At 45.4% G+C, this 24156-nt stretch overlaps 1 protein-coding gene across 10 annotated transcripts in view; it reads left to right on the top strand.

Annotated features, from left to right (window-relative positions):
• AKAP13 (A-kinase anchoring protein 13) overlaps window positions 1-23746 on the top strand; it is a 339098-nt gene extending 315352 nt beyond the window's left edge. For all 10 annotated transcript variants that reach the window (XM_043493947.1, XM_043493946.1, XM_038418967.2 and 7 more), the window contains 9 exons: window positions 64-146; window positions 2599-2778; window positions 3714-3878; window positions 6352-6422; window positions 6936-6980; window positions 8843-8893; window positions 9392-9841; window positions 16491-16794; window positions 17838-23746. In XM_043493947.1, the coding sequence (XP_043349882.1) occupies window positions 64-146; window positions 2599-2778; window positions 3714-3878; window positions 6352-6422; window positions 6936-6980; window positions 8843-8893; window positions 9392-9841; window positions 16491-16794; window positions 17838-17887 (1399 nt within the window). In that variant the 3' untranslated portion in view covers window positions 17888-23746. The remainder of the gene's footprint in view (window positions 1-63; window positions 147-2598; window positions 2779-3713; window positions 3879-6351; window positions 6423-6935; window positions 6981-8842; window positions 8894-9391; window positions 9842-16490; window positions 16795-17837) is intronic.
• Window positions 23747-24156: the final 410 nt, after the last annotated feature.

Raw genomic sequence — 24156 nt, 5'->3', positions numbered from 1 at the left:
TGTGGTTTATGTGTTTCTCACATGCTTTGTTGTGGTAGTAATTGAGGTGTACCTCTCATGCAGGGACAAAGATGAAGATGAAGGAATCCCGAGTGAATCAGAACTGGAGAAGAGGGTATTGGACACGAAAGCCAGAGAGTTAAAAGGTAAGGCTGCTGGAGCTCAGAGAATCATTGGGTGAAGTTTTGCAAACCTAATACTGAGTTTTGTGAAACTTTTTCATCCCTGATTTTAACCGTGGATTTTCAGGGAAGATAGAAACCTGCGCTTTGCAAACAATTACAATCCTTGTTTGAAAGTCAGTCTGTTGTGGGTTGTAAGGCTGCCAGGGGCCAGTACCAAGGAAAGCTCTGAACCTCCAAAGTTTCAAATTCTGGTCCAAATCTAGAACCTCCAATTTTCAGTTGGGCTTCAAATTTGACAAAATGAGTTCTCCCCTCCTCACTGGGACCAAAACAGAACTGCAGCTGAAGTGAAACAACAACGTGTCCTTCAGGACAGGGAAATGACTTCCCATGGGGTGATGGCCTCCATTGGTGCCTCAGAAAAGGCTGTCTTATAACTGTGGTGCAGTACATGTGAGACACTGGCAGATAGTTGATATGTCAGGTACTCTACTTCTCTCTTGCCTCTATTAGTCAATAGTTTTAGTTCTTTTCAGGTGCCAGTGGCTTTCAGCTGTGAAGAAAATGAATTTTGTGGCCTAGGCCAGCATGGTTTACGAGTGACAAGATATTTGGGAGAGGATTGGGGTTCAGGTCCCCCGTCTCTCGGCCCCTAGATGTACACAGCAGCTGAGAGAGTTGCTGTTGAAACCCCCACTAGCCAGGGTTTGGAGGTACATTCACTGGTTTTTCAGAGAGCCCTCCTCTTTAGAGGGATGGCCCCAACATGCAGGGTGTTTTGGCTGTGGAAGGAGGAGTAAAGAGTGAAGAAATATACCTATTCTGTATTGTTTCCTCTGCTGCATCATGGGTCAAGCAGATATGTGGCTTTGCAAGTATCGTTAGCACAGTTCCTTTACTGCACTGTAAAAGCTAGGATGCCATTCAGGTGGGAGTTGAATAGCATCTAAGGATAGCTGTTTACTGCTAACAGATGAATACTGCCCCAGGATGAGATGTGTAGTTTTGAAGCGGGAGCCTTGAGCCTGGGACAGACCTCTGCTGTGCTGACTTTATTTCTGAGTTACCAAATGACCAACGTAGCTGCAGAAATTCTGTTTGCTGGCTGTAGTTGTAGCAGAGGTGCAGGGGTGTGTGTTTAAATGCAAAGTAAAAGAGCCAGCAAGCAGGGCAGAGAGCACAAGGGCGCCCATTCCTGGATTAATGCAAGTACTGCAGCATGGCTGCCAAGTTACTTCTGCCTACGAGTAGAAGTGAGGCCAAAGAAATGAGTGCAAAGCATAGTGCCTTGGTACCACGAAGAGGAGGACTGTGCCTAGTGCCTACCTATGTCGTAGCCTCCCCTCAGGTCTGAGATGTAAAAAAGGTCAAAGGCCAAGTCAGTACAATAACCGGGGAATTGCAGTGATCCTCTAGGACTGCTATCCGGTGGTGTTTTCACCATTGTGTGTATGAATTTATATTGAAAACTGAGCATTGAGCAGCCTGTATACTAGGAATGCAATATTGCTGAGTACCGCAGCTCTCTGGGGATTCTGAAATGTTTCATTATGGGTATTAGGCCAAAATAGTTTAGAATTTATTTTTTACTGGTGATTGACTCTGGTATTTGCTGCGTAGAGTAACTATAGTCATACTTTGTCTAAACCTGGATTGTCTGAAATGAGGTTATGACCCCCAATGTGTATCAAATGCATCTGTGTGAGTGACACCTCATCAATCTGTATTACTTTCATGTCCCCCAACCTCATTTGAAAAAACAAAGTTTGACTCCATGGGGACTGCTCCTTGTGAGAGCATATGGCTAGGCTTGGAAGGATTAATTTTTTATTGGTAAATGTCAATTTCACTGTACACACAACAAATTTTTTTCCCATCAATAAAAATCTAAATCTGCAGATAGGTGAAGTAAGAAAAGTGCTGCTTGAGAACTTAGTTTGATTTGAAGATATTTACTTTGTATATTTCTTACATGTGATGCTGAAAATTTGTGTTTTAATGGTTATAAAGCTTCAATTTTTTGAATCTCATCATCTACTGTCATTAAATAATTCTCTGACACTCCCTATTGTCTGACACTGCACCCCCTCCCCTCACAATTTCCTGCAACAGTGAACATTTAAATCAATAAAAATGGGAAAAGCCCTAATTTCCTGCAACTATATAAATTTAAATAGATGAAAATTGAGGGGAAAAAGCTTAAATATTAATGTTGTTATCCATCAAAATTATTAAAAAAAATAAAAATCAAAGTCTGCCAAGCCTGCTTATAGACTCTGTATACACTCTAGTATCCTGGGACCAACATGGCTGCGACAACACTGCAAGGCCTAAAAGTAGATTGTAAACTGCACACAATTCCTGCTATTCTTTGATTTACCACATGATGGGGCCCGTGCCACAGGGATTATTCAGTTTCCTTAGGGTAGTGTTGTTTTCTGTTTTAAATTTGTGTTCCCCTGTTCACCCACAGAACAGCTTCAGCAGAAAGATCAGCAGATCCTAGTGCTGCTGGAGGAAAAGGAGAAGATTTTCCGGGATATGACTGACTGTAGCATGCCAGAGGATGGCTCGGTCTCCAGAGTGTTGTTCAGGTCCAATACAGAGGAGGCACACAAAGGGGAGACCATTATGAAAAGTGCAATAAACGAGGGTAAGCAAACTAAACAGTCCCATTAATTACAGTGTCCAAAACAACAGTGGTGTGTTGAATCCATGAGTGCTCAAGTGCCACCTTCAGGAGAATGACCCTTCTCTGATAATGAATAAACAATAATAATAATAATATTGAACATAATTAAAGACACAGTCCCATCCTCAGACAGTAAAGCATGTGAGACAGACAAGGCTCACAAATTCAGGAAAGGAAGGGGATGATAATGATCGGTGAGAAGAAGGCAGTGGAGGTACCCGGGAGTTTTCAGGCTGCTAACCCAGCACAGGGGAAGCCAGCCCTTCCTAGAGTTTGAGCTGTGTCAGGGCAGTGCAAAAATGAACTTTCATCCCGTTGCCCACCACACGCTGGTCTGTGTTCTGTGCAACTCAGTTACATCCCTGGATCTGGTCTTTTGTTTGAAACATGGGCCATGCTATCTTTGGTTACACTCCCCTCCTGCCACATAATGGAATATGACAGCTAAGCTAAACGGATTTCCATACCACAGCAAGAGTTTATGGGTCTGGTATCTACAAGAGGCACTTGAGTCTTTTGGAAAATCCTCAAGTAGATGTAGCCCATTTTCCCTTGGTAAATTACACAGCAGGCTGAAGTTAGAAATCCTGCTTTTGTGCAAGAATACACCAAAAACATTTGCCAAGGGGGAAGAGGATGATGGGAAGCACATGTGTAAGACTCAGTGTGTTTGAGTTATGGCCTGAAGTACCATGACATTTTTGCAGGTGGAGCACCTGCACCTCTCTTATTGCATCGTGGTCCTCCTATACACCCATTAAATCTTTTTACAAACGAGTGTGTACATTTACTGCCCTGACACCTCTAAGCCAGAAAAAACAACAACACGCTAGTCAGTAAATACTGAGGATGTTTTTTAATGGACCTTTTTTTCCTGTGGCTTTTTATCCTTTCAGTTGAATATTTGCAGAGCTTAATCAGTAGGAGTCTAGGAAGTGCACTTGGGGCTGCTGACCTGCTGCCAAACTCTGAGCAAGAAGGGGGAGTTGGCCCCATCTCCCTTCCTAGAAGAGCAGAAACTTTTGGAGGATTTGACAGTCATCAGATGAATGCATCCAAGTGTAAGTATCTCTGTGCATTGTGCATGCATGAAGGTATGTATTAATAATACCTTATACCTGGTTGACAGCTACCTGCCAAGAAACTCAAAGTTCTTATATATCTAAATGAATTTACCTTCCCCCCCCCCCCCGTGAGATTGGTAAATATCACTGTACCCATTTGCCAGATGGGGAAGGTTCAGCATATAATGGTGGAATGACTTATCCCAGGTTACTGAAAGTCTGGGACCGAGCAGGGAATAGATGCCAGCTCTCCTAACTTCTAGTCCTGTGCTTTCCCCTCAAACCATCCTTCCTTCTTTACACACAAAGTACTTGAACACTTTTGCCTTAATTATGTATTTGTTTCTTTCACTTCCGCTTCAGTGCTTTTATATCTGCAGCCCTCTTCCCTCATCTCCAGTGGGCTCCCACCTCCCAGCCTGAGAGCAGACTGAGGTCTTAGCTGGGGCCTGACACCACCTTCCCTCCTTCCTCCCTGTGCTCTCTATACACACGTGAACCAAACGCAATCGATGGTGTCAATCCCGCAGTGGATTTAGTCTCCCACAGCCAAATGAATGAGTGTTTAGTTTGGCAGCACAGTTCACTGCTTCCCAACTCACTGTTTGTCCACAGCAAGCTCCAGAGATTTCCATCCCCCTCAGAACTCAGCCCTGTGTGCTCTCTCCTACCCTCCCACCCCAACTGTCATAAACTGTGCTATGCTAGCACGGCTGTCTCAGCACTGGGCTCCCCGACTCCCTTTCCAGCCTTCTGTTTCTGCACTACTAAGCTTAAGCTCCAAACAATCTGCAGTGTGCCGTATGTAAGAGTTTCTTAGCCATTGGAAGGCCACAAAGTTCCCATCAGGTCCTCTCCTACCAATGAAAAACACATTGGCCCAGGGAATCTTAGGGATTTTGTTTAGGTTGCACTTCCTTGCTTTTTAGTGCAGCAATAATTTGGACAGCCTCCAGTTGGGCTGGTGAGATTGTTCACTGCTTAGCCCACCCTTTATCTTTCCTGGGCTTCTGCAGAGATATGTTCACATTAATTAGATAATGAGGGATCTTGAAGAGGCTTTGGGAGGAGACTGTAGGGCCTACTGGAGAAGGCGCATGGGTGGGTGTCAGGAAACCTGGGTTCTATTCCCAACTCTGCCACTCACTCCCTGTGTGACATTGGGCAAGCCTCATAACTTCATTTCCCTATCTATAAAATAGTAGTAAATGAGCATTTACCCATCTATGTGGAGGAGAGAGGCAGGTTCTAGGACCCTCCAAAGGAATGAAAGGATGCTTGGATAGATAGCATAGGCTGCGGTTTAGGGTTGGTTATTGTTTGTTTGAGTTACCAGTAAAGCCAGACTCCAGGAAAGGGATATGGTTAGATTGCATGTCATGTGCTGTAGGTTGTTCAAAGCAGGGTTGGATGCTTACACCATGTTGGTAAAGCACCTTGAAATCAATGGAAGAAAACTACTAGAGGGGTACCATGGGCACAGGTGGGTCTTTTCATGTGGTATGTCTCAATTGGTGGCACTCTTGTCAGCTGTCCAGCTGGAAATTAAAGATCCCAGTGGATAAATTGAGTGTCCTGATCAAAATTCCAGGGTTCTAATTTGAGAGGCTGTGGGTGAACTGCTCACAAAAAAAAACTTACCTGTTCGCACACACTACTAGTGTGTGTGCACTACTAGTGTCTTAAGTCAGGGATCGGCAACCTTTGGTACGAGACCCACTAAGGTAAGCCCCCTGGTGGGCCAGGCTGGTTTGTTTACCTACTGCGTCTGCAGGTTCAGCTGATCACAGCTCCCACTGGCCGCGGTTCACCGCTCCAGGCCAATGGGGACTGCGGGAAGTGGTGTGGGCCAAGGGATGTGCTGGCCGCTCTTTCCACAGCCCCCATTGGCTTGGAGCGGTGAACCGCGGTCAGCAGGAGCTGCAATCAGCCGAACCTGTGGATACAGCAGGTAAACAAACCAGCCTGGCCCACCAGGGGGCTTACCCTGGTGGGCCGCATGCCAAGGGTTGCTGATCCCTGGTCTAAGACCTCCAAGTCCAGTTTGCATGGGTAGCATTGAAACGTAGCTTGATGTAGTAAGATCTGACTTGATAGCTGTCACTCACACTACATGATCTAAAACAACTTGTCTTGGAGACCAGAGCAAATATGCTAGTGAAATGGAAACAGAAGTCTCTCAATTCCCATAAACTATCAGATGAGCCAGAAGTCAGCTTGCTCAATTTTCAGCATACTATTTGAAACCAAAGCTGGTCCCCAACCTATGTTCTTCTCTACTCACGGTCAGCAATGGCTGATATTTATTGGTACACATAGGAAGCAAACGTACATATGTGAAGAGCATGGTTCAGCTGTGCGCATCCACTTTAAGTCCTTTTCCCCCATTTTACAGTTGCTAATGACTGAGGATTTTATCTGGGGTTTGAAAAACTAAATGACCTATGCCCCCCTGGTGTGTTTGTTTTAGGTGGAGAGAAAGATGAAGGTGATGATGCTCAGGATCTTCGGAGAACAGAATCAGACAGCATTTTGAAGAAGGTACTATTGTTGTGTTTGTGTCAAATGTCATCCATGGGCCTTGGACGCTTCTAACACTTGAATTGTATTTTTTTTAATCTGAAAAAGTATATTTCTGGCCATATTAGAACAAGTTAAAACTCACCCCCCTGGAAAAAACAATGGGGAGCACGTGCTCAAACCAATTTTGTTCTAACTCCCCTTTAAAATTCCCCCTCTCAAACAATTTTACTGGGTAATAGAATCTTCTGTGGCACTGGTTATCTGCCATCTGTCTGCAAATCAAGTAAAACATGTCTAATTATGCATCATTATTGAAATACCATGGCCAAACATAACCTCACACCCATTCTCACTACAAAATGATCGCGAATTAACATTTGATTTTATGATTTTTCCCTTACTACAAACTACATGAGTTCTGCCCTTCCAAAAAGGAAAACAGGAGTGTTTGTCTATGCTTAATCCTACTTTTAGAAAGACACTTCTATGATTTCTCATTTGCCTTTTTATAAAGCTGTGATCTTTTTACAGGGCGGAAATGCTAATTTGATGTTCGTGTTGAAAAGAAACAACGAGGTAAGAACAATCTCCCTGTCTTAGGTGTGTGGGTTTCCCCCCCCCCCTTCAGTTTAGGTACCAAGTGTATTTGTTTCAATAGGTGAGGCTAAAGTTTAACAAGATTCTTAAATACAGTAAACTGAGAGCTAAACCCACTGTGTTATGTATGCACTTAGGCTTGGACGCTCAGACTAAGGATTTGCTGACTGGCATCTGATTGCCAGCTGTAGGATACACCTTGATCGTAGACATCAAGGTTTAATTACAATTAGAAAGCACATGACTGTATTTACCATGCATCTGCAGATAGAATGAGTGTAATTGTATGATGCAGGTGTAGTGAGTTGAGGCAATTAGATTTCTGTTCTCCCTTTGATACACATCGGTAACTCCCAATTAACTTTAATAGCAGCTAAGTATCACAGTGAGCAAAGGTTCTCTTAATAACATTTATTACACAAGTATTGGAAATACTGCATTTTTTGTCAATTGAATTTTTGTATTAAACGAGTAATTACAATATATTCATCAGGATTCAAAGAAGCATTTAGCCAGTGTTTTGAGATACTGGAAGTCACCCAAAGCATCAGGCATTCTGTTGGCACTATACCAGTATATTATATTGGAGCGCTTGCCTTTAGGACTGTATTTTCAAAAGGCCTCCAATAATACTCATGCAGCATTTGTGTGCCCGTTATTTTGCAGTCTCCCTGCACCATAAATGCAAGGGTTTGCATTTCTGAACAGACATTACAGGCACACATTCTGGGCCTTTTTTATAATTTTTACCCTAACAGTTGTTTCCCTGCACATTTTAAAATATGGTCAACTTGTGCCTATTCCTTTCCCTCCTTGTATCATTTCCCCTAGCATCATTAGCGCTTCAACTAGTTGACACTGCAGGAAATAGTTTAAAGAAACAACCTGCAAATTCCTGTGAGGTATCAACAATCCCATGGTTCTGTGCATGAATCACGTACCTTGTTGTGAGAGTATGTGCACACCAGATGCCGTGGTCAGGTTCTTTCAATGACTGGTTGCTTCACTGATCTCTGAGGAAGGCCAGGGTGAGGTTATCTTAGATGTCTCTGAGATGCCCGAGAGAAATGGATGGATAAATAGATACCTGTGATCAGTACGTGTGTTTGGAATAAGTAAATACAGGGAAGAGAGCATGGGAAGAGTCGGGGGAAGTAGAAGGATGTCTGTGTGGCTTTAAATAAAATGGCCTGGCTTTGTAAGCCTCATTGCTAAGGCTACTATTTAATCAGGGGTATTTTTTGTAAAAGTCATGGACAGGTCACAGGCAAGGAACAAAAAATCATCGCCCATGACCTGTCCATGACTTATACCATAAATATCCCTGATTTAAATCTTTGGGTGGAGGGTGGAGCCTGCGGCACCAGCTGCGGGGAGGGGGGAAATCCTGTGGAGCCAGCTGCCAGTTGTGGTGAGCCCTGTGGGGTCGAGCGGCTGCTTCAGATGCCCTGGGCCCAGCTGTTCATGCAGTCCCTGTGGATAGCCACATCGGTCGCTGCTCGGGCAGTCCCCAGAGCCGCCAGAGCAGCAGCCGGTGCGGCTGGCCCAAGGGCCGCTCCAGGAGCAGCTGGCTGTGGGGCCACCTGAGTGGCTGGCTGCAGAGTTGCTCCCGCAGCGGCTGGGCATGGGGCCAGCTGCTCGGGTGGCCCTGGGGTCAGCCCACTGGCCGCTGCAGAAGTCATGGAGGTCACAGGAAGTAACGGACTTCCGCAACCTCCATGACAAACACGGAGCCCTGCTCGTTGCTAGAGTTATAATGGAAAAGAAAATGGGCCTTGCCTGTGGTCAGACAGTAAAGTGAGGTATAACAGCAATACTCTTGTGCTTTTGTTTCCTTACAGCATGTTCTCCAAAGCATTACCTGCCTCCACAAGCTGCTCAGCACTTTGCAGGTAGGTCGGTCGTAAACATAGTACCCTGCTTTGACGTGCTTCTTTCCCAAACAGCAACCCCTCTCAGTAAGTGTTGACTGTGGTGAGGTCAGCATTTCACCTCCACCCGCTTCCCTTTGCATTGCCCATCCATAGTGAAACTGAAGGGTCCAGTCCTGTGTCCTAGTGACTCTGTACTGTCCCCTGCTCTCTTGCTGCCCAGGCCAGCAGGGGCTACAAGTGCGTGGCAAATCAGGCCTACTCTGTGTCTTACAAATAAGTACCTCAAATAAACCAGCCCTACTGGGCCCTCGGATTCATCAGGGCAAATAAACCAACATTACTAGGTTCTGGACTCAGAGAAGGGTTAACAATGATTAATGAAATACCCCTCCTTTCTCCCCATTCCCCTGCCCTTACTACAATTGCGAGATGCCTCATGATGTTAGAGTTATTGCATGTCTGTGCATTCAGTGAAGGGAGGCACTACACTGACTTTGTCCTTGCTTCTCCCCTCAGGCTGTAGTGTTGCAGCAGGATACTTATATTGAAGATCAGAAGCTGATTCTCAGTGAGAGAGCGCTGACACGGAGCTCATCCCGGCCAAATTCCTTGATCGAGCAGGAGAAACAGCGGAGCCTGGAGAAGCAGCGGCAGGAGCTGGCTAACCTGCAGAAGCAGCAGGCCCAGCACCAGGAGGAGAAGCGGAGGAGGGAGAAGGAGTGGGAGGCCCGGGAGAAGGAGCTGACAGAGCGGGAGGTGTGGCTGACCCAGCGAGAGGAGCAGGCACAGAAGGGGCACAAGGATCTGGAAAGGGAGAAGGAAGAGCTGAAGTGGAGGAAAGAAACCTACCAGATGGATCTGGAGCGGCTGCGCGCAGCACAGAAACAACTGGAAAGGGAGAAGGATCAACTCAAGAGAGATGTGGCACGATTACCCCCAGTGCAGATGGAGCCTGACCTCAGACAGGTAATCACCCTGCTCCCAGTTGAGTTCCCAGGCAGGGCACATGGATAGGGTGACAAGATGTCTTCCTAAAAGAGATGATCTAGTTTGGTCACAATTGATGGATTCAGTACTGGAATTACCAGGGGAGGTTCTGTGGCCCATGTGATACAGGAGGTCAGACTAGATGTAAGATCTAGAAGCTATGACGCTGGTACGTGGGGCCTGATTTCTAACAGTGGCATCTCTTTTTGCACCTGATGTTTGGGGCTATGTTTTGCCTGTTATGTCTCAGAAGGCTGCAGGGTGAGACATCTGGCAAAAGACGTTCCTCAGGGTATGTCTACACTACGAAATTAGGTCAAATTTATAGAAGTCGGTTTTGTAGAAAGCGTCTTTATACAGTTGAGTGTGTGTGTCCCCATACAAATGCTCTAAGTGCATGTAGTCAGCGGACTGCGTCCACAGTACCGAGGCAACCGTCGACTTCCGGAGCTTTGCACTCTGGGTAGCTATCCCACAGTTCCCGCAGTCTCCACCACCCATTTGAATTCTGGGTAGAAATCCCAGTGCCTGATGGGGCTAAAACATTGTCGTGGGTGGTTCTGGGTACGTATCGTCAGGCCCCTGTTCCTCCCTCCCTCCGTAAAAGCAAGGGCAAATAATTGTTTTGTGCCTTTTTTCTCGAGTTACCTGTGCAGACGCCATACCACGGCAATCATGGAGCCGGCACAGCTCACTATCACCCTACATCTCCTGGGTGCTGGCAGACGTGGTACTGCATTGCTACACAGCAGCAGTTTATTGCCTTTTGGCAGCAGACAGTGCAGTATGACTGGTAGCCGTTGTCGACATAGTCCTGGGTGCTCTTTTAACTGGGCGCCTGGGCAAACATGGGAGTGACTCAGCCAGGTCATTTCCCTTGTTTCGTGTCATGGCGATTGAGTCCTACCGGCAGTGCACTGTCTTTTAATCTGCAGCCAGCAGAAGATGATGGCCAGCAGTCATACTGCACCATCTTCTGCCGAGCACCCAGGAGGTGATGATGGCTAGCGGTCGTACTGCACAGTCTGCTGCCAGCAAGATGTATAAAGATAGATGAAGTGGCTCAAAACAAGAAATAGACCAGATTTGTTTTGTTTCATTTTCTCCTCCCTCCCTCCCTCCCTCCCTCCTTCCCTTTGTGAAATCAGCGGCCTGCTAAACAGTTTTGAGCTAAACAGCTAAACAGGCGGCCATTCAGTTTCTCGCAAACCCACCCCCTTTGTTGATTTTAATTCCCTGTAAGCCAACCCTGTAAGCCACGTCGTCAGTCGCCCCTCCCTCTGTCAGGACAACAGCAGACAATCGTTCCGCGCCTTTTTTCTGTGCAGATGCCATACCACGGCAAGCATGGAGCCCTTCAGATCACTTTGGCAATTAGGAGCACATTAAACACCACACGCATTGTCCAGCAGTATATGCAGCACCAGAACCTGGCAAAGTGAAACTGGGCGACTAGGCAATGTCAGCGCGGTTACGAGAGTGGTGAGAACATGGACACAGACTTCTCTCAAAGCACATGCCCTGGCAATGTGGGCATCATGGTGCTAATAGGGCAGGCTCATGCGGTGGAATGCTGATTTTGGGCCCGGAAAACAAGCACAGACTGGTGGGACCGCATAGTGTTGCAGGTCTGGGATGATTCCCAGTGGCTGCGAAACTTTCGCATGCATAAGGGCACTTTCATGGAACTTTGTGACTTGCTTTCCCCTGCCCTGAGGCAGAAGAATACTAAGATGAGAGCAGCCCTCACAGTTGAGAAGCAAGTGGCAATAGCCCTGTGGAAACTTGCAACGCCAGACAGCTATGGGTCAGTCGGGAATCAATTTGGAGTGGGCAAATCTACTGTGGGGGCTGCTGTGATGCAAGTATCCAACGCAATCAAAGATCTGCTGATATCAAGGGCAGTGACCCTGGAAAATGTGCAGGTCATAGTGGATGGCTTTGCTGCAATGGGATTCCCTAACTGTGGTGGGCCATAGACGGAACCCATATCCCTATCTTGGCACCGGAGCACCAAGCCAGCGAGTACATAAACCGCAAGGAGTACTTTTCAATAGTGCTGCAAGCACTGGTGGATCACAAGGGACGTTTCACCAACATCAACGTGGGATGGCCGGAAAAGGTACATGACACTCGCATCTTCAGGAACTCTGTCTGTTTCAAAAGCTGCAGGAAGGGACTTTCTTCCCAGACCAGAAAATAACCGTTGGGGATGTTGAAATGCCTATAGTTATCCTTGGGGACCCAGCCTACCCCTTAATGTCATGGCTCATGAAGCCATACATAGGCAGCCTGGAGAGTAGTCAGGAGCTGTTCAACTACAGGCTAAGCAAGTGCAGAATGGTGGTAGAATGTGCATTTGAACGTTTAAAAGCACGCTGGCGCAGTTTACTGACTCGGTTAGACCTCAGTGAAACCAATATTCCCACTGTTATTACTGCTTGCTGTGCGCTCCACAATATCTGTGAGAGTAAGGGGGAGACGTTTATGGCAGTGTGGGAGGTTGAGGCAAATCGCCTGGCTGCTGGTTATGCACAGCCAGACACCAGGGCGGTTAGAAGAGCGCAGAAGGGTGTGGTGCACATCAGAGAAGCTTTGAAAACCAGTTTCATGACTGGCCAGTCAACGGTGTGAAAGTTCTGTTTGTGTCTCCTTGATGAAACCCCCCGCCTCTTGGTTCACTCTACTTCCCTGTAAGCTAACCACCCTCCCCACCTCCCTTCGATTACTGTTTGCAGAGTCAATAAAGTCATTGTTGCTTCACATTCATGCATTCTTTATTAATTCATCACACAAATAGGGGGATAATTACCAAGGTAGCCCAGGAGGGGTGGTGGGGGAGGGAAGGACAAGGCCACACAGCACTTTAAAAGTTTAAAACTTTAAAACTTTTATTGAATGCCAGCCTTCTGTTACTTGGGCAATCCTCTGGGGTGGAGTGGCTGGGTGGGCGGAGGCCCCCCCACCGCGTTCTTGGGCATCTGGGTGAGAAGGCTATGGAACTTGGGGAGGAGGGTGGTTGGTTACACAGGGGCTGTAGTGGTGGTCTGTGCTCTTGCTGCCTTTCCTGCAGCTCAACAATACGCTGGAGCATATTAGTTTGATCCTCCAGCAGCCTCAGCATTGAATCCTGCCTCATCTCATCATGCTGCCGCCACCTTTCAGCTTCAGCCCCCTCTTCAGCCCGCCACTTACTCTCTTCAGCCTCTCCTCCCGGTCATTTTGTGCTTTCCTGCACTCTGACATTGTCTGCCTCCACACATTCGTCTGTGCTCTGTCAGTGTGGGAGGATAGCATGAGCTCAGAGAACATTTCATCGCGAGTGCATTTTTTTCACCTTCTAATCTTCGCTAGCCTCTGGGAAGGAGAAGATTCTGTGATCCTTGAAACACATGCAGCTGGTGGAGGAAAAAAAAAGGGACAGTGGTATTTAAAAAGACACATTTTATAAAACAATGGGTACACTCTTTCATGGTAAACCTTGCTGTTAACATTACATACATAGCACATGTGCTTTCGTTACAAGGTCTCATTTTGTCTCCCCCCACCGCATGGCTAACAGCAGGGAACATTTCTGTTCAGCCATAGGCAAACAGCCCAGCAGGAACAGGCACCTCTGAATGTCCCCTTAAGACAAGCACCCTATTTCAACCAGGTGACCATGAATGATATCACTCTCCTGAGGATAACAGAGAGAGATAAAGAACGGATGTTGTTTGAACGCCAGCAAACATACACTGCAATGCTTTGTTCTACAATGATTCCCAAGTACGTGCTACTGGTTTGGAATGGTAAAGTGTCCTACCATGGTGGATGGAATAAGGCTGCCCTCCCCAGAAACCTTTTGCAAAGGCTTTGGGAGTATATCCAGGAGAGCCACGAATGCCAGGGCAAATTAATCATTAAACATGCTGGCTTTTAAACCTTATATAGTATTTTAAAAGGTACACTCACCAGAGGTCCCTTCTACGCCTGGCGGGTCCAGGAGGCAACCTTGGGTGGGTTCGGGGGGTACTGGCTCCAGGTCCAGGGTGAGAAACAGTTCCTGGCTGTCGGGGAAAACCAGTTTCTCTGCTTATTTACTGTAAGCTATCTACAACCTCATCATCTTCCTTGTTCCCCAAAACCTGCTTCTGTGTTGCCTCCATCTCCATTGCAGGAGTCAAACCACACTGCTGGGGTAGTGGTGGCTGAACCCCCTAAAATGGCATGCAGCTCATCATAGAAGTGGCATGTTTGGGGCTCTGACCCGGGGTGGCCATTCGCCTCTCTGGTTTTCTGGTAGGCTTGCCTCAGCTTCTTAAGTTTCACGTGGCACGGCTTCGGGTCCCTGTTATGGCCTCTGTCCTTCATGCCCTGGGAGATTTTCACAAATGTTTTGGCATTTCGAAAACTGGAACGTAGTTCTGATAGCACGGATTCCTCTCCCGATACAGCGATCAGATCCCGTACCTCCGGTTCGGTCCATGCTGGAGCTCTTTTGCGATTCTGGGACTCCCTCATGGTCACCTCTGCTGATGAGCTCTGCATGGTCATCTGCAGCTTGCCATACTGGCCAAACAGTAAATGGAAATTCAAAAGTTCGCGGGCCTTTTCCTGTCTACCTGGTCAGTGCATCTGAGTTGAGAGTGCTGTCCAGAGCGGTCACAATGGAGCGATCTGGGATAGCTCCCGGAGGCCAATACCGTCTAATTGCATCCACAGTACCCCAAATTCGACCCAGCCAAACAGATTTCAGCGCTAATCCCCTTGTCGGGGGTGGAGTAAGGAAATTGATTTTAAGAGCCCTTTAAGTCGAAAAAAAGGGCTTTGTCATGTGGACGGGTGCAGGGTTAAATTGATTTAACACTGCTAAATTTGACCTCAACGCCTAGTGTAGACCAGGGCTCAGAATGTTGTGGAATCAAGATTCCTAACAGGTCCTGCTGGGTATGTGAAATCATAGTGTGCCTTTTGTCTTTCTAGTGGGGGTCATCTGTGAACATATCTGTGTTTGGCCAGCTTGTTTTGAGACGTTCCTCACTGGTCTGATATCGAATGGCAGGGAAGAGCATATACTGGGATGTTGATGGAGAAATCACTGGTGCATTTCACTTTGGCCTTTTCACACCATTTTTGCTCACCTGTGAGGAACGTACAGGCAAGCACAGATTGTTCCATATGCAGTCTGTCCATTCGCCTGGGACACGCTGTTGGTCTGACCACAACCCTGAGCATTCACAGAAGCAGCTTGGTGGTGACAAGTTTGGTGCTGAACAGCTCCCCCAGTATAAGCCTTGCCACTACATTGCTAGGCCTTATATTTATATATGTGAACTAACACCCAACACACACACACACACACACACACACACACACTCGAACGTAAATTCCTGGGGAAAACAAGGCGCCTAACAAACAGCTAGCTGGACATGTCCCTGCTCTCACGAGCTCACAGTCTAGCATATAGACACGACACAGCAAGTGAGGGTGGGAATAGAGCAGAGGGGCTTGGGACAGAGCTGTACAGAGTTACAGCTGCGTGCAGGGACCATGTACACTTCTCAATGAGCTGTAGTTCATACGGACATGCAGAAATCTGATTTCAGGCCTGGAGCAGATCTTTAATTAAGACACAGAATTAATTCCATAACAAAATGTAATTTGTTTTGGGCTGAAGCGTAAGTGGTGTCATGCGTTCAGGGAGTGGAAACAGCACCGTGTGACTTAATAGACCAATCATTTATCTCCAACAGTAAATTCTGAATAGCAGATAATCAGAGGAATACTTGCTACCCCCAGTTTCCTGAGCAGCCCAGGGGCTGAAATTTCTTCATGCAATTTTGAATAATGAACACGGCCCTGTGAATTATGATCTATATGAGAGCAGATAAGCATGCCACATTCTACAAAGAAGTTGTATGTATTATCATCTAGTTCTAACTTACTTGCAGGAAGCTCAGATAATCTGGCCGGGGGTGCTATATGAACACCTGAGAGAAAATACTGCTGAAGACCAATAAGATGCCAGGGTCATCAAAAGGAAACAACTTCTTGGAAGCAGGCAACATCCAGAACATGTCAAAGCTATTAATAGGGATGTTTGATGGAGCGTGTAGGGATAGGAATTCATGTCTTAACCCCCCCCCCTTTAAATACCTTGGGTTCAGTTATGTTGCTGGAGGACACATTAGAAAAACAGTACAATATTTTGCCTTGTCTTTTATACTTAGGAAGATTCCACTTGTCGTCATGCATCAGTACATCCTACAACATTCTCTTCCCTAGGAAGCTCCCATGGCTTCTACCACCATCTGCATCCGGGAGGGGGAAGGAGCCTGGATTTCCTAGATTTTTAAAGAGGACTCTCCCATAGGTAGTTGTGCCACCATCTGTATCTGGAAAGGAGTGGAAGGATTCATCTTTAAAATCTTTGTCTCTTCCCCTTGGATGGAGAGCGCTGCCTCTGGCTGTTTGGCTTTTGTTAGGAGAAGATGTCCATTTGACTGGGAGATGACTTTTGGGTGGTGGTTATAGGTGGCATGCCGGGCAACAGGCTCTGGCAGCAGTCATGGTAATATTACCCTCCCCAGGATTTTGAGCCCTGCCTGCTTCTGCCAGTAAAACACTTCTGTTCTCCTCTTTGCAGGTTTCAAATCCCCATGATAAAACAGTGAGGATTCTCTCCCAGCCCACTGCTGAGGACTCCATGCAGCACGGTTCTTCCATACCCAAACAGGGGCACTTTGATGCAGGACTGTCTGTGTCGTCCAAAAGGAACAGTCTCTCAAGGACACACAAAGAGAAAAGCACTTTCCACTTGCTTAGCGCAACGAACCAGACTAACAAGGCAGCCGAGGTGCAGCAGCCCACCCGCCTCTTCGGTTTATCCAAGCCAAAGGAGAAGAAGGACAAGAAGAAAAAGGGCAAAGGACACCGCTCCCAACCTGCTGGTGAGTGTCAAATGGGGCCTGAGGAGATCATTAGGGGTTAACAGTCTGTGGCTGTTTTACCTTAGGGAGCCATGGAGCCCAAAGGGGTGGGTTATAACCGAGCGAGGGGTGGAGAAAAACGGAAGTCGTGAGTGGATTTTCCGGCAGAAGGTGATTTTGCATGTTTGGGAGGGAGAGGTGTTGTCCCATGCCTGCAGAGAACAGACATGATGACATTCTCTGCTTTTTCCCCCCTGCTCTCTTCTATATGGCATTGTTGCTGCTCTCCAGGGCTTCAATATGGGAGCACCTTTTTTGCAGCCATGGGAGTTATGCTGACACCAAGCCTGATGGGTTGCATCCCATCAGCAGATGTCAAGGGGGCACTCAATGCTCCCTTCTCCCAACCTAACCTAGGTGGCTTCAAAGCTTGGGCTCTCCTTATATTTTTCTACTTCTTTTGTGCAATCTCCATGTTTATGCAAGGGAGGTGCTGATAAACACTGTCTGGAGCCGGAGCCAGGGCTAGGTCTTAAGAAAACTTTTGAAACCTGTGCTTATGTCCATGAAATCTTCTCTTGCAGTACCTCCCTGCTGTTTGAGTCCTTCCCTTTTCTGTCAGTGCACCTTATTCCTGACGGTAGCACCCCTGGCTAGTCCAGTTGCCTCTCTCCTTCTTCTCTGAGCTGATGCACATCACTCCTGACCTGCCAGTGTAAAGTGATACAGTTGTATCACTTTATCGTGTGGATTTATATTAACTGGAGACTAACTTGTGAGCCTCAAACCTATCATACTTGTGACCCAGTGAAAATTGGAACCCAGCACCTCAGGGATGAAAGGCTGCTGGTGGATTACTCACAGGAATTTTGCTGCACGCCAGTTACATGGTCATGGGACTGGTGGGTCTAGCAACTAAAAGGTGTATTTTAAATGTCACCCACCCAGAAAGGTTGTCATGTCCTTGGGAATGGGACAGTGGGTGGTAGGCCGTGTTTGTTTTAACATAGACCCTTTCCTTGCCTGTTTCTTCTGGTTATTCATGGCTGGCTTTCCTTTCCCAGATGCTCATTCATCAGAAGCACCACCAGAGGGCGAGGAGATCTTCTGCTGAATGTCTGCTCCTAATTCTGCAGGGATGAGCCTCCCTCTCCACTGTACGTGTTAGAAGCTATACAGGCATCTGAGGGGGCCAAAGCATGAGCAGCTCTCCCTCTGCACATCAGTCATTCTCAGCCTTTGTACAGTGGAAACCTCCCCTCCCACATTTTGCAGCACACTCCTGGCTCCTGCACCCGACCAGCTCTCCATGTGTTAAATAAAACATTTGTAAAGGCTGCAGATGGTGGGAAAGGGGCTCTGTCCTGCGGTTTTTTTAATGAATTTTGGCTGCAGAGGCTGACTACATTGCAAATAGCACCCATTTCGGGTGCAAATCTTGGTTGAAAGTAGGAATGGATGTTCCCAGTCTCTTCTTATTGCTAAAGGATGAAAGACTATGGCCCAAGGGGTCTGTGCCTCCAAATTCTTCTTTCCTGGGGAATACAACCAAAACCAAGTATTTAGCAAAAGGCCAGGACTCTGCAAATGGTGCATACACACTGGCATATATATATATATGTATGTATGTATGTATGTGTCTGTGTATCCACTGGGATATACTTACAGTCTGTACAGACAAGCTGGGTTAGCTTAGCTCAGTCCAAGGATACCTGATGACTTTCAGGGAGCATGTAGATATTAAATATCTTAGCCTTAATGCTCAGAGTGTATCTTTATTGGCCCTCATGCCCCTTCCAAGCACATTGTATGTTACATGCTTCATTTCAGAAAGGTACCAAACACTAAGCAGCAGCAACAGTGGAAAAAAAATACAATCAAAAGTTACTCCCAAGGATTTCTTTGGGGCAGAGGAATTAAAATTTAATCCATTTCCAGCACCAAACAGAATGTCTTTGGATATGTTAAAAACATGATCCGGAAAGGAAAAAGGATGCTGTTCTTGTGAAGTAATCCCAGGAAGCCAGAACAGACTATGTTCAAGTGACAACTGCTTTTTAATGTGTATGTGTGAGTTACAGTCTATTCCCTCCTCTTCCCGAGCAAGGCTTCCTTTGTCAAATTACATTTCTCCAGCAAGAAGTCATTTGGGATCAACACTGTTTTGTTACAAATTCACTGTCCCATCGTAAAAATCTGTGAGAACCTTCCATTTGGGAATCACTTTTTTTAACCTACTGCTTGTGGTTTCCTTCCCCTGGCGTTTCTTAGTGATGCCATCTGTATGATCACTGGGCTTCTGTTTCTCCAGATTCCATCAGCTCCTATAGCTCATTTCTAACCCAAAGCAACATCATAGCAATTTCTAGAGCACTCAAACGAGATGGCAGAGGTTGTAACCTGAGGTGGGGAACAACTTGTGTGAGCAGATGAACAGGAAGGAACACAAAGCCCAGTAATTATACATGTACAGTACTGTGTGCTTACATACACTTACTGGAGAGACAGTGTGTCCTAATGGACTGAACATTGTATTGCAGGTCAGGAGCTCCAGAGTCCTGCTCCCAGTACCATCATTGATTCACTGTGTGCAAGTCTCCTAGCCGCTCTTTGCCTCAGTTTCTCCATCTGCATAATTGGGATCATAATCATTACCTGTGAGAATTAGCAGATGTGCCCTCAGTGCATTCGTGATGCAAGGTGTTATACAAATGCTAAGTATGGTGGTAATGTGTGAAGACCAAGGGAGATACATGCACAAAGCTGAATTGTTTCTAAATTCATTGTTCTTTCCACACGCCTCAGGAGATTTACCTAAGCAGATTTGTAAATGTCATGAGACTCTGTCTGCTTCAATCCCTTGAGCAGTTTGAAGCTGTTGCAGTCATTTCTTTTCCCACAGATTCTCCTTTTTAAAAAAATTTTGCACTATGTTTTGATTCTGATTTGCTTTATATCGCCTCACAAGCTAGTTACATGCAGTAGATTTCAGAATTCAGTGCTAGCATCTTTAATAATGAGCAACAGCAACATGAGTGCTTAGATTGGTCTGTCTCAATCAGTGGGGGACTCCTGAATAGCCTGCTTGCTTTTGAAGCTCTCTAAACAATTCATGCTCAAAAAACAAAACAAAAAAAAAGTAAGATGTTTTCTGAGGTTATCTTTTTGTTTTGTTTTTTTAAATATTATTTGGTGCTTGTTCTTAATTGCAAGCTGGGCTTGCAAAAATATTTATCTTTCTGTTTATTTGAAAGAGGTCTGGTTTAGAAAAAAGTTTATTTTGTTTTATTTTTTTATTTTTCTTTTGTTTTTTTAAAGATGAGCTTGATCAACCCAATGGTTTTATTTTGTCATTGCATAATACAAAACCAGGGTGTGTTCAGTGCTGCATAGCAGCCCGTGTCCTGCCTGAAGAGCGGTTAGGTACAAGTGATTCCAGCTGGAGAGCTGCCTTCAAGGCAAAGTATCTCCAGGCCAGACAAAAATTTGGGAAGAGAGGCAGTGGTTTTTGTCTGGAACCTTACTGGCCCTCCATTTTCTTGTTTAAACAGGTTTGTTTTATATATTCCCATACCTTTCTGAGGCAAGATAAAATGCCAAATTTTGCTCTTGGTGTATGGGCCTGATTCGCTGCCATCGGAAATCAATGGGTGTCTCTCCATTGGCTTCAGCGGGCATTAATTCATGCCCTAAGGCTGGAGTGTGATTTTTAGAAATAGGAAAAAACAACAGCCACAGCTAATTTAAAGAACCTCTGCCCTAATATTCGCCTGCTTGTGAAAGTGAATGTGCTGAAAGGAAATTCTGGAACTCAATCCAGTGTATGGCATGGTTACCAATTTGTACACAGAACTTAGCTGGCTAATATTTTTGAAGGATTCCATTTAGTTTGTAGGAGCGTTTGCCCGTGTGAGTGCTTTCTTCTGCCCCAGTGGTAAATCTCCCTAAAGCCAGCACTTCTTGAACTTACAAAACGGCACTCCTGAATAGAGGCACATCACCTAGGGGCAGTGGGGATGAAATCCCATGGCTGAATTGCTTGTCTCTCTAGTCCTGTTGTAAATAGAATGGCATTCAAGGAACTATATAAGCTCAGTCTGTGTTTCACCAGGCGGTTGGCTGCCCATGTTATCAAAGTTATTTGTGTTTGTATTGTGGTGAACAGAAACCCTTTGTCATTGGAGGATACAAATTGCTGTGTGATTTGATTATATTAGATTAAAGCCTGTAGTCCCACCCTCCTCTTTCCTCCATTTTCATTCATTTTTAGGGAACTGAAGGTTTTTATTATTTATCCATTTTGCTCAAGTTTTCCTTGATAGGTTGGAACTCGTCCATGGAGATGGATTCCCACTCTGATCCCTGCAGATGATCCAGCATTACCCAGTTAGTGCATGGTCCCAGGGGTAGTGTTAAGTGGGTCAGTTTTTGCAGCACCAGTGTTTTATTAATTTCCTTTCCTGGCCTTAATTAATGAATTATGTTTGTTCCACTTCCATGCTTGGCATCTAGCTCGTGTTTGTTGAGTGCACTTTATTTCTTAGCCCGAACCTGACATCCCACTAGGCTTCTAAGGCCTGGTCCTCTCAAAAGTCACCCACTATGTATTGTGCTGCTCTGCATGACAGCCAGGTTCAGAAGTGGCTGCGTGAATTCCGTGCTGGTGCGGGGATAAGATTAATTTGCAAGGAGCTGCAGTTTGAGCTCCCTTTGCTACTTTGTCATTGATGGGAGGGTCAGATCTCCCTTAGGCCTGTGGCAAGGCTTGGCATGGTAACTCTTACTACACAGTAGAAGGAGCTTCAGTGAATAGCATAGTGAGGGATGTAATTTTGGCATGAAATATATCGGGGAGTCAGTATTGGGGAACTTCTGGCCACGCCAGCAATCTGTGATCAGACTGCAGCTGTAGCAAACGGTCTATAGAATCAAAGGGATTGCCTGGGATTTGATGTCAGCATCTTTTAAATGAAGTGATCATCTCAGTATATAAGTTTCTATGTTGTTCGATGCCATAAAATGCTTTAAATGGAATCTGTCTTGTCACTTCCTTCGCTGCTTTTTGGTTATATTGAGACAATCGGACAAATTCCTTCCTCTCCCCATCCCTAGTACAATCTGGGAAGGAGGTTAGACGTTACAAAATATTTAAGTGTGAAGTCTGCATAATTTAGGCTTTAAAGAGATTTAGGAGCCGTGGTGGGAAAGAATCTTTCCAAATTTTTTTTTTTAGCCCAAAGTTCAGAAAGTATGAATTTTACCTCTGTCCCCTTGGAAATGTAGTGAGCTGAGAACCGTCTCTTTCCTTGTGGGACTCATCTATTGCTCAGCCTTTTGGTTAGTTTCTTCAGAAACTTAGCCCAACTCCCTAGCCTGGAAGACTCATCTTACATGTGACGCTGGAGGAAAATCAAGAGCAGCAATGCTGCCAGAGGGTTAGGCAGGGCAGGAGGGATTGGCTTCCCGCAGGGTAAAGTAGAGACATGGCATTGGCATCGGTATCGATATCACCTCCCTAGCAAGGGTGGAGAATGCTGTGTAAAGAGCAATGCTACCATTGAGGTCTTATTTTCTATTTCCTCTTTCTCTAGTAAGAAACCCAGAGTAAGGGGTATAGCCAGTGAGTGAAGTGCAATGAGGCTATTTCCATGTACTAAGATCTTTACTATGCAGTACATCCATGGACCTCATAGGCTATGTCTCTGGGATGGGAGCACTTGCTTTCAGTTGAGATGGCCGGAGCTTTTCACTACACATAGCTCTTGAAGTCTGACCACAGGTATAAATTTAGATTGGTCTGATTTATATTTTCTTTCACGGGTATTTGTAGAGTCTGGTAATCTTCACATCTTTGGGTTCCTAAAACACCCTGAAGCTTTCACTGATCCAGTCCATTATGCAAGAGAGCCTTGAAGACATCGGGCTAGGGAGAGCGTAGTGGGTGCCAAATCTCATGGGAGTTGTCTGGGATAGCTGGATAGTTGGGCAAGGGAAGACTGGTCAGAGGTGGCAACAAAGGATTTGATTGCCCCTTTAAACTTAGCATAACATTCCTTGTTAACCGGAACTCTGGAAACTATTCTGCCTGCTGGCCAGGTTTGTAAACTTAAAATAATTTAAGTTAACCTATGAAATAAATCATCCCCGAGTACTCGTAATTCTTATTTTATTTGTCAGAAGGGGCAGCGATCCATGATTAGTTCTCTATCCAATGATCTCGCTAAGTTTTAAAGATAGGCAAGCTGAACTGGTTTAGTCTTGGACCTCTCATGCTCTTGAGTAATTGGAAGACCACTATCAGTATACCTTTTAGGGTCTCATTGCCTTTTCCCATCACATGCACTTCACTGACATTGAAGCTCAGCCCTAAAATATTCTGCTTCCGTTGCCTGGAGGGAAAAAGGATGTAGTTCTTTACATACAGCAGTAAGCTTTGTGTGTATTTTTAAGAGTTTGTACATACGGATCACATTCACAGTCTTATGTATTTTTAACTCTGTTCTTTATTGGTGATAAACACTGACTCAGAACATCTATGTCCAGTTCAGTTTGCCTATGGTTAAAGTTTAGCCTCGTGTTTATTTTGTACTAATCTGGAATGCACTAGAGCAATCCACAGAATGTTGAGGATGTGCGTTATAATAACACTCTATACCTCTGCATCCAGTTCTGGGGGGGTTTTTTATGCTTTGCATTTTTTCATGTTGAATCTGTAAAATAAATAAAAATAAAAAAGTTAAACATTGCAAAAATGAAATTTAAAAAAATAGGGTAAAACAATTGCTGTATGTTAATTTGTAATTATGTAAAAAGTGAGCTGGTTATTGACTGTAAATTCTTCAGTTTTTCTGTAATTTGCCAGAAACCATCAGGTTTTGTAACAAGCTTTTATTTATCTTCCTTTCTAGTTAGCAGCAGCATCCTCTTGTAAAGTCATTTTTTTTCCTCTAAATAAATTTGATTTTAAGTCTGAGCATTGTGTCTGATTTTCTGCCATCCCTGTAGTTTTCCTTTTATTGACGGGATTTATTGCAATGAAGGAGAATGAATGGGGAGGAACAGAACTGACCTTACCAGTAATAGATATTCCCAGTTTTAAGTTAAGAATCCCTATGTGTATGTTTGAGGATGTTTAAAATATGTGAATATTTATTTTCCCTTCTGTAAAGTTTAAATTTTCTGGAGAAAAAGGAATTGTCTTGATTGCGATGAGACATAATGTGGGAGGCAGATTATCCCACATCTGCCCACTTCAAGGTTTCTTGCACCTTCCTCTAGCATCTGGTGCTGGCCACTATCAGAGACAGGATATGGGATGAGATGGCCTGATCCAGTCTGGCAATTGCTGCGTTCCTGTGTCTACCATGCTCTCCAGAGATCATC

Source organism: Dermochelys coriacea, chromosome 10, assembly GCF_009764565.3.
Source record: "Dermochelys coriacea isolate rDerCor1 chromosome 10, rDerCor1.pri.v4, whole genome shotgun sequence".
Taxonomy (NCBI): domain Eukaryota; kingdom Metazoa; phylum Chordata; order Testudines; family Dermochelyidae; genus Dermochelys; species Dermochelys coriacea.
This window is presented reverse-complemented; position numbering and strand designations above follow the sequence as displayed.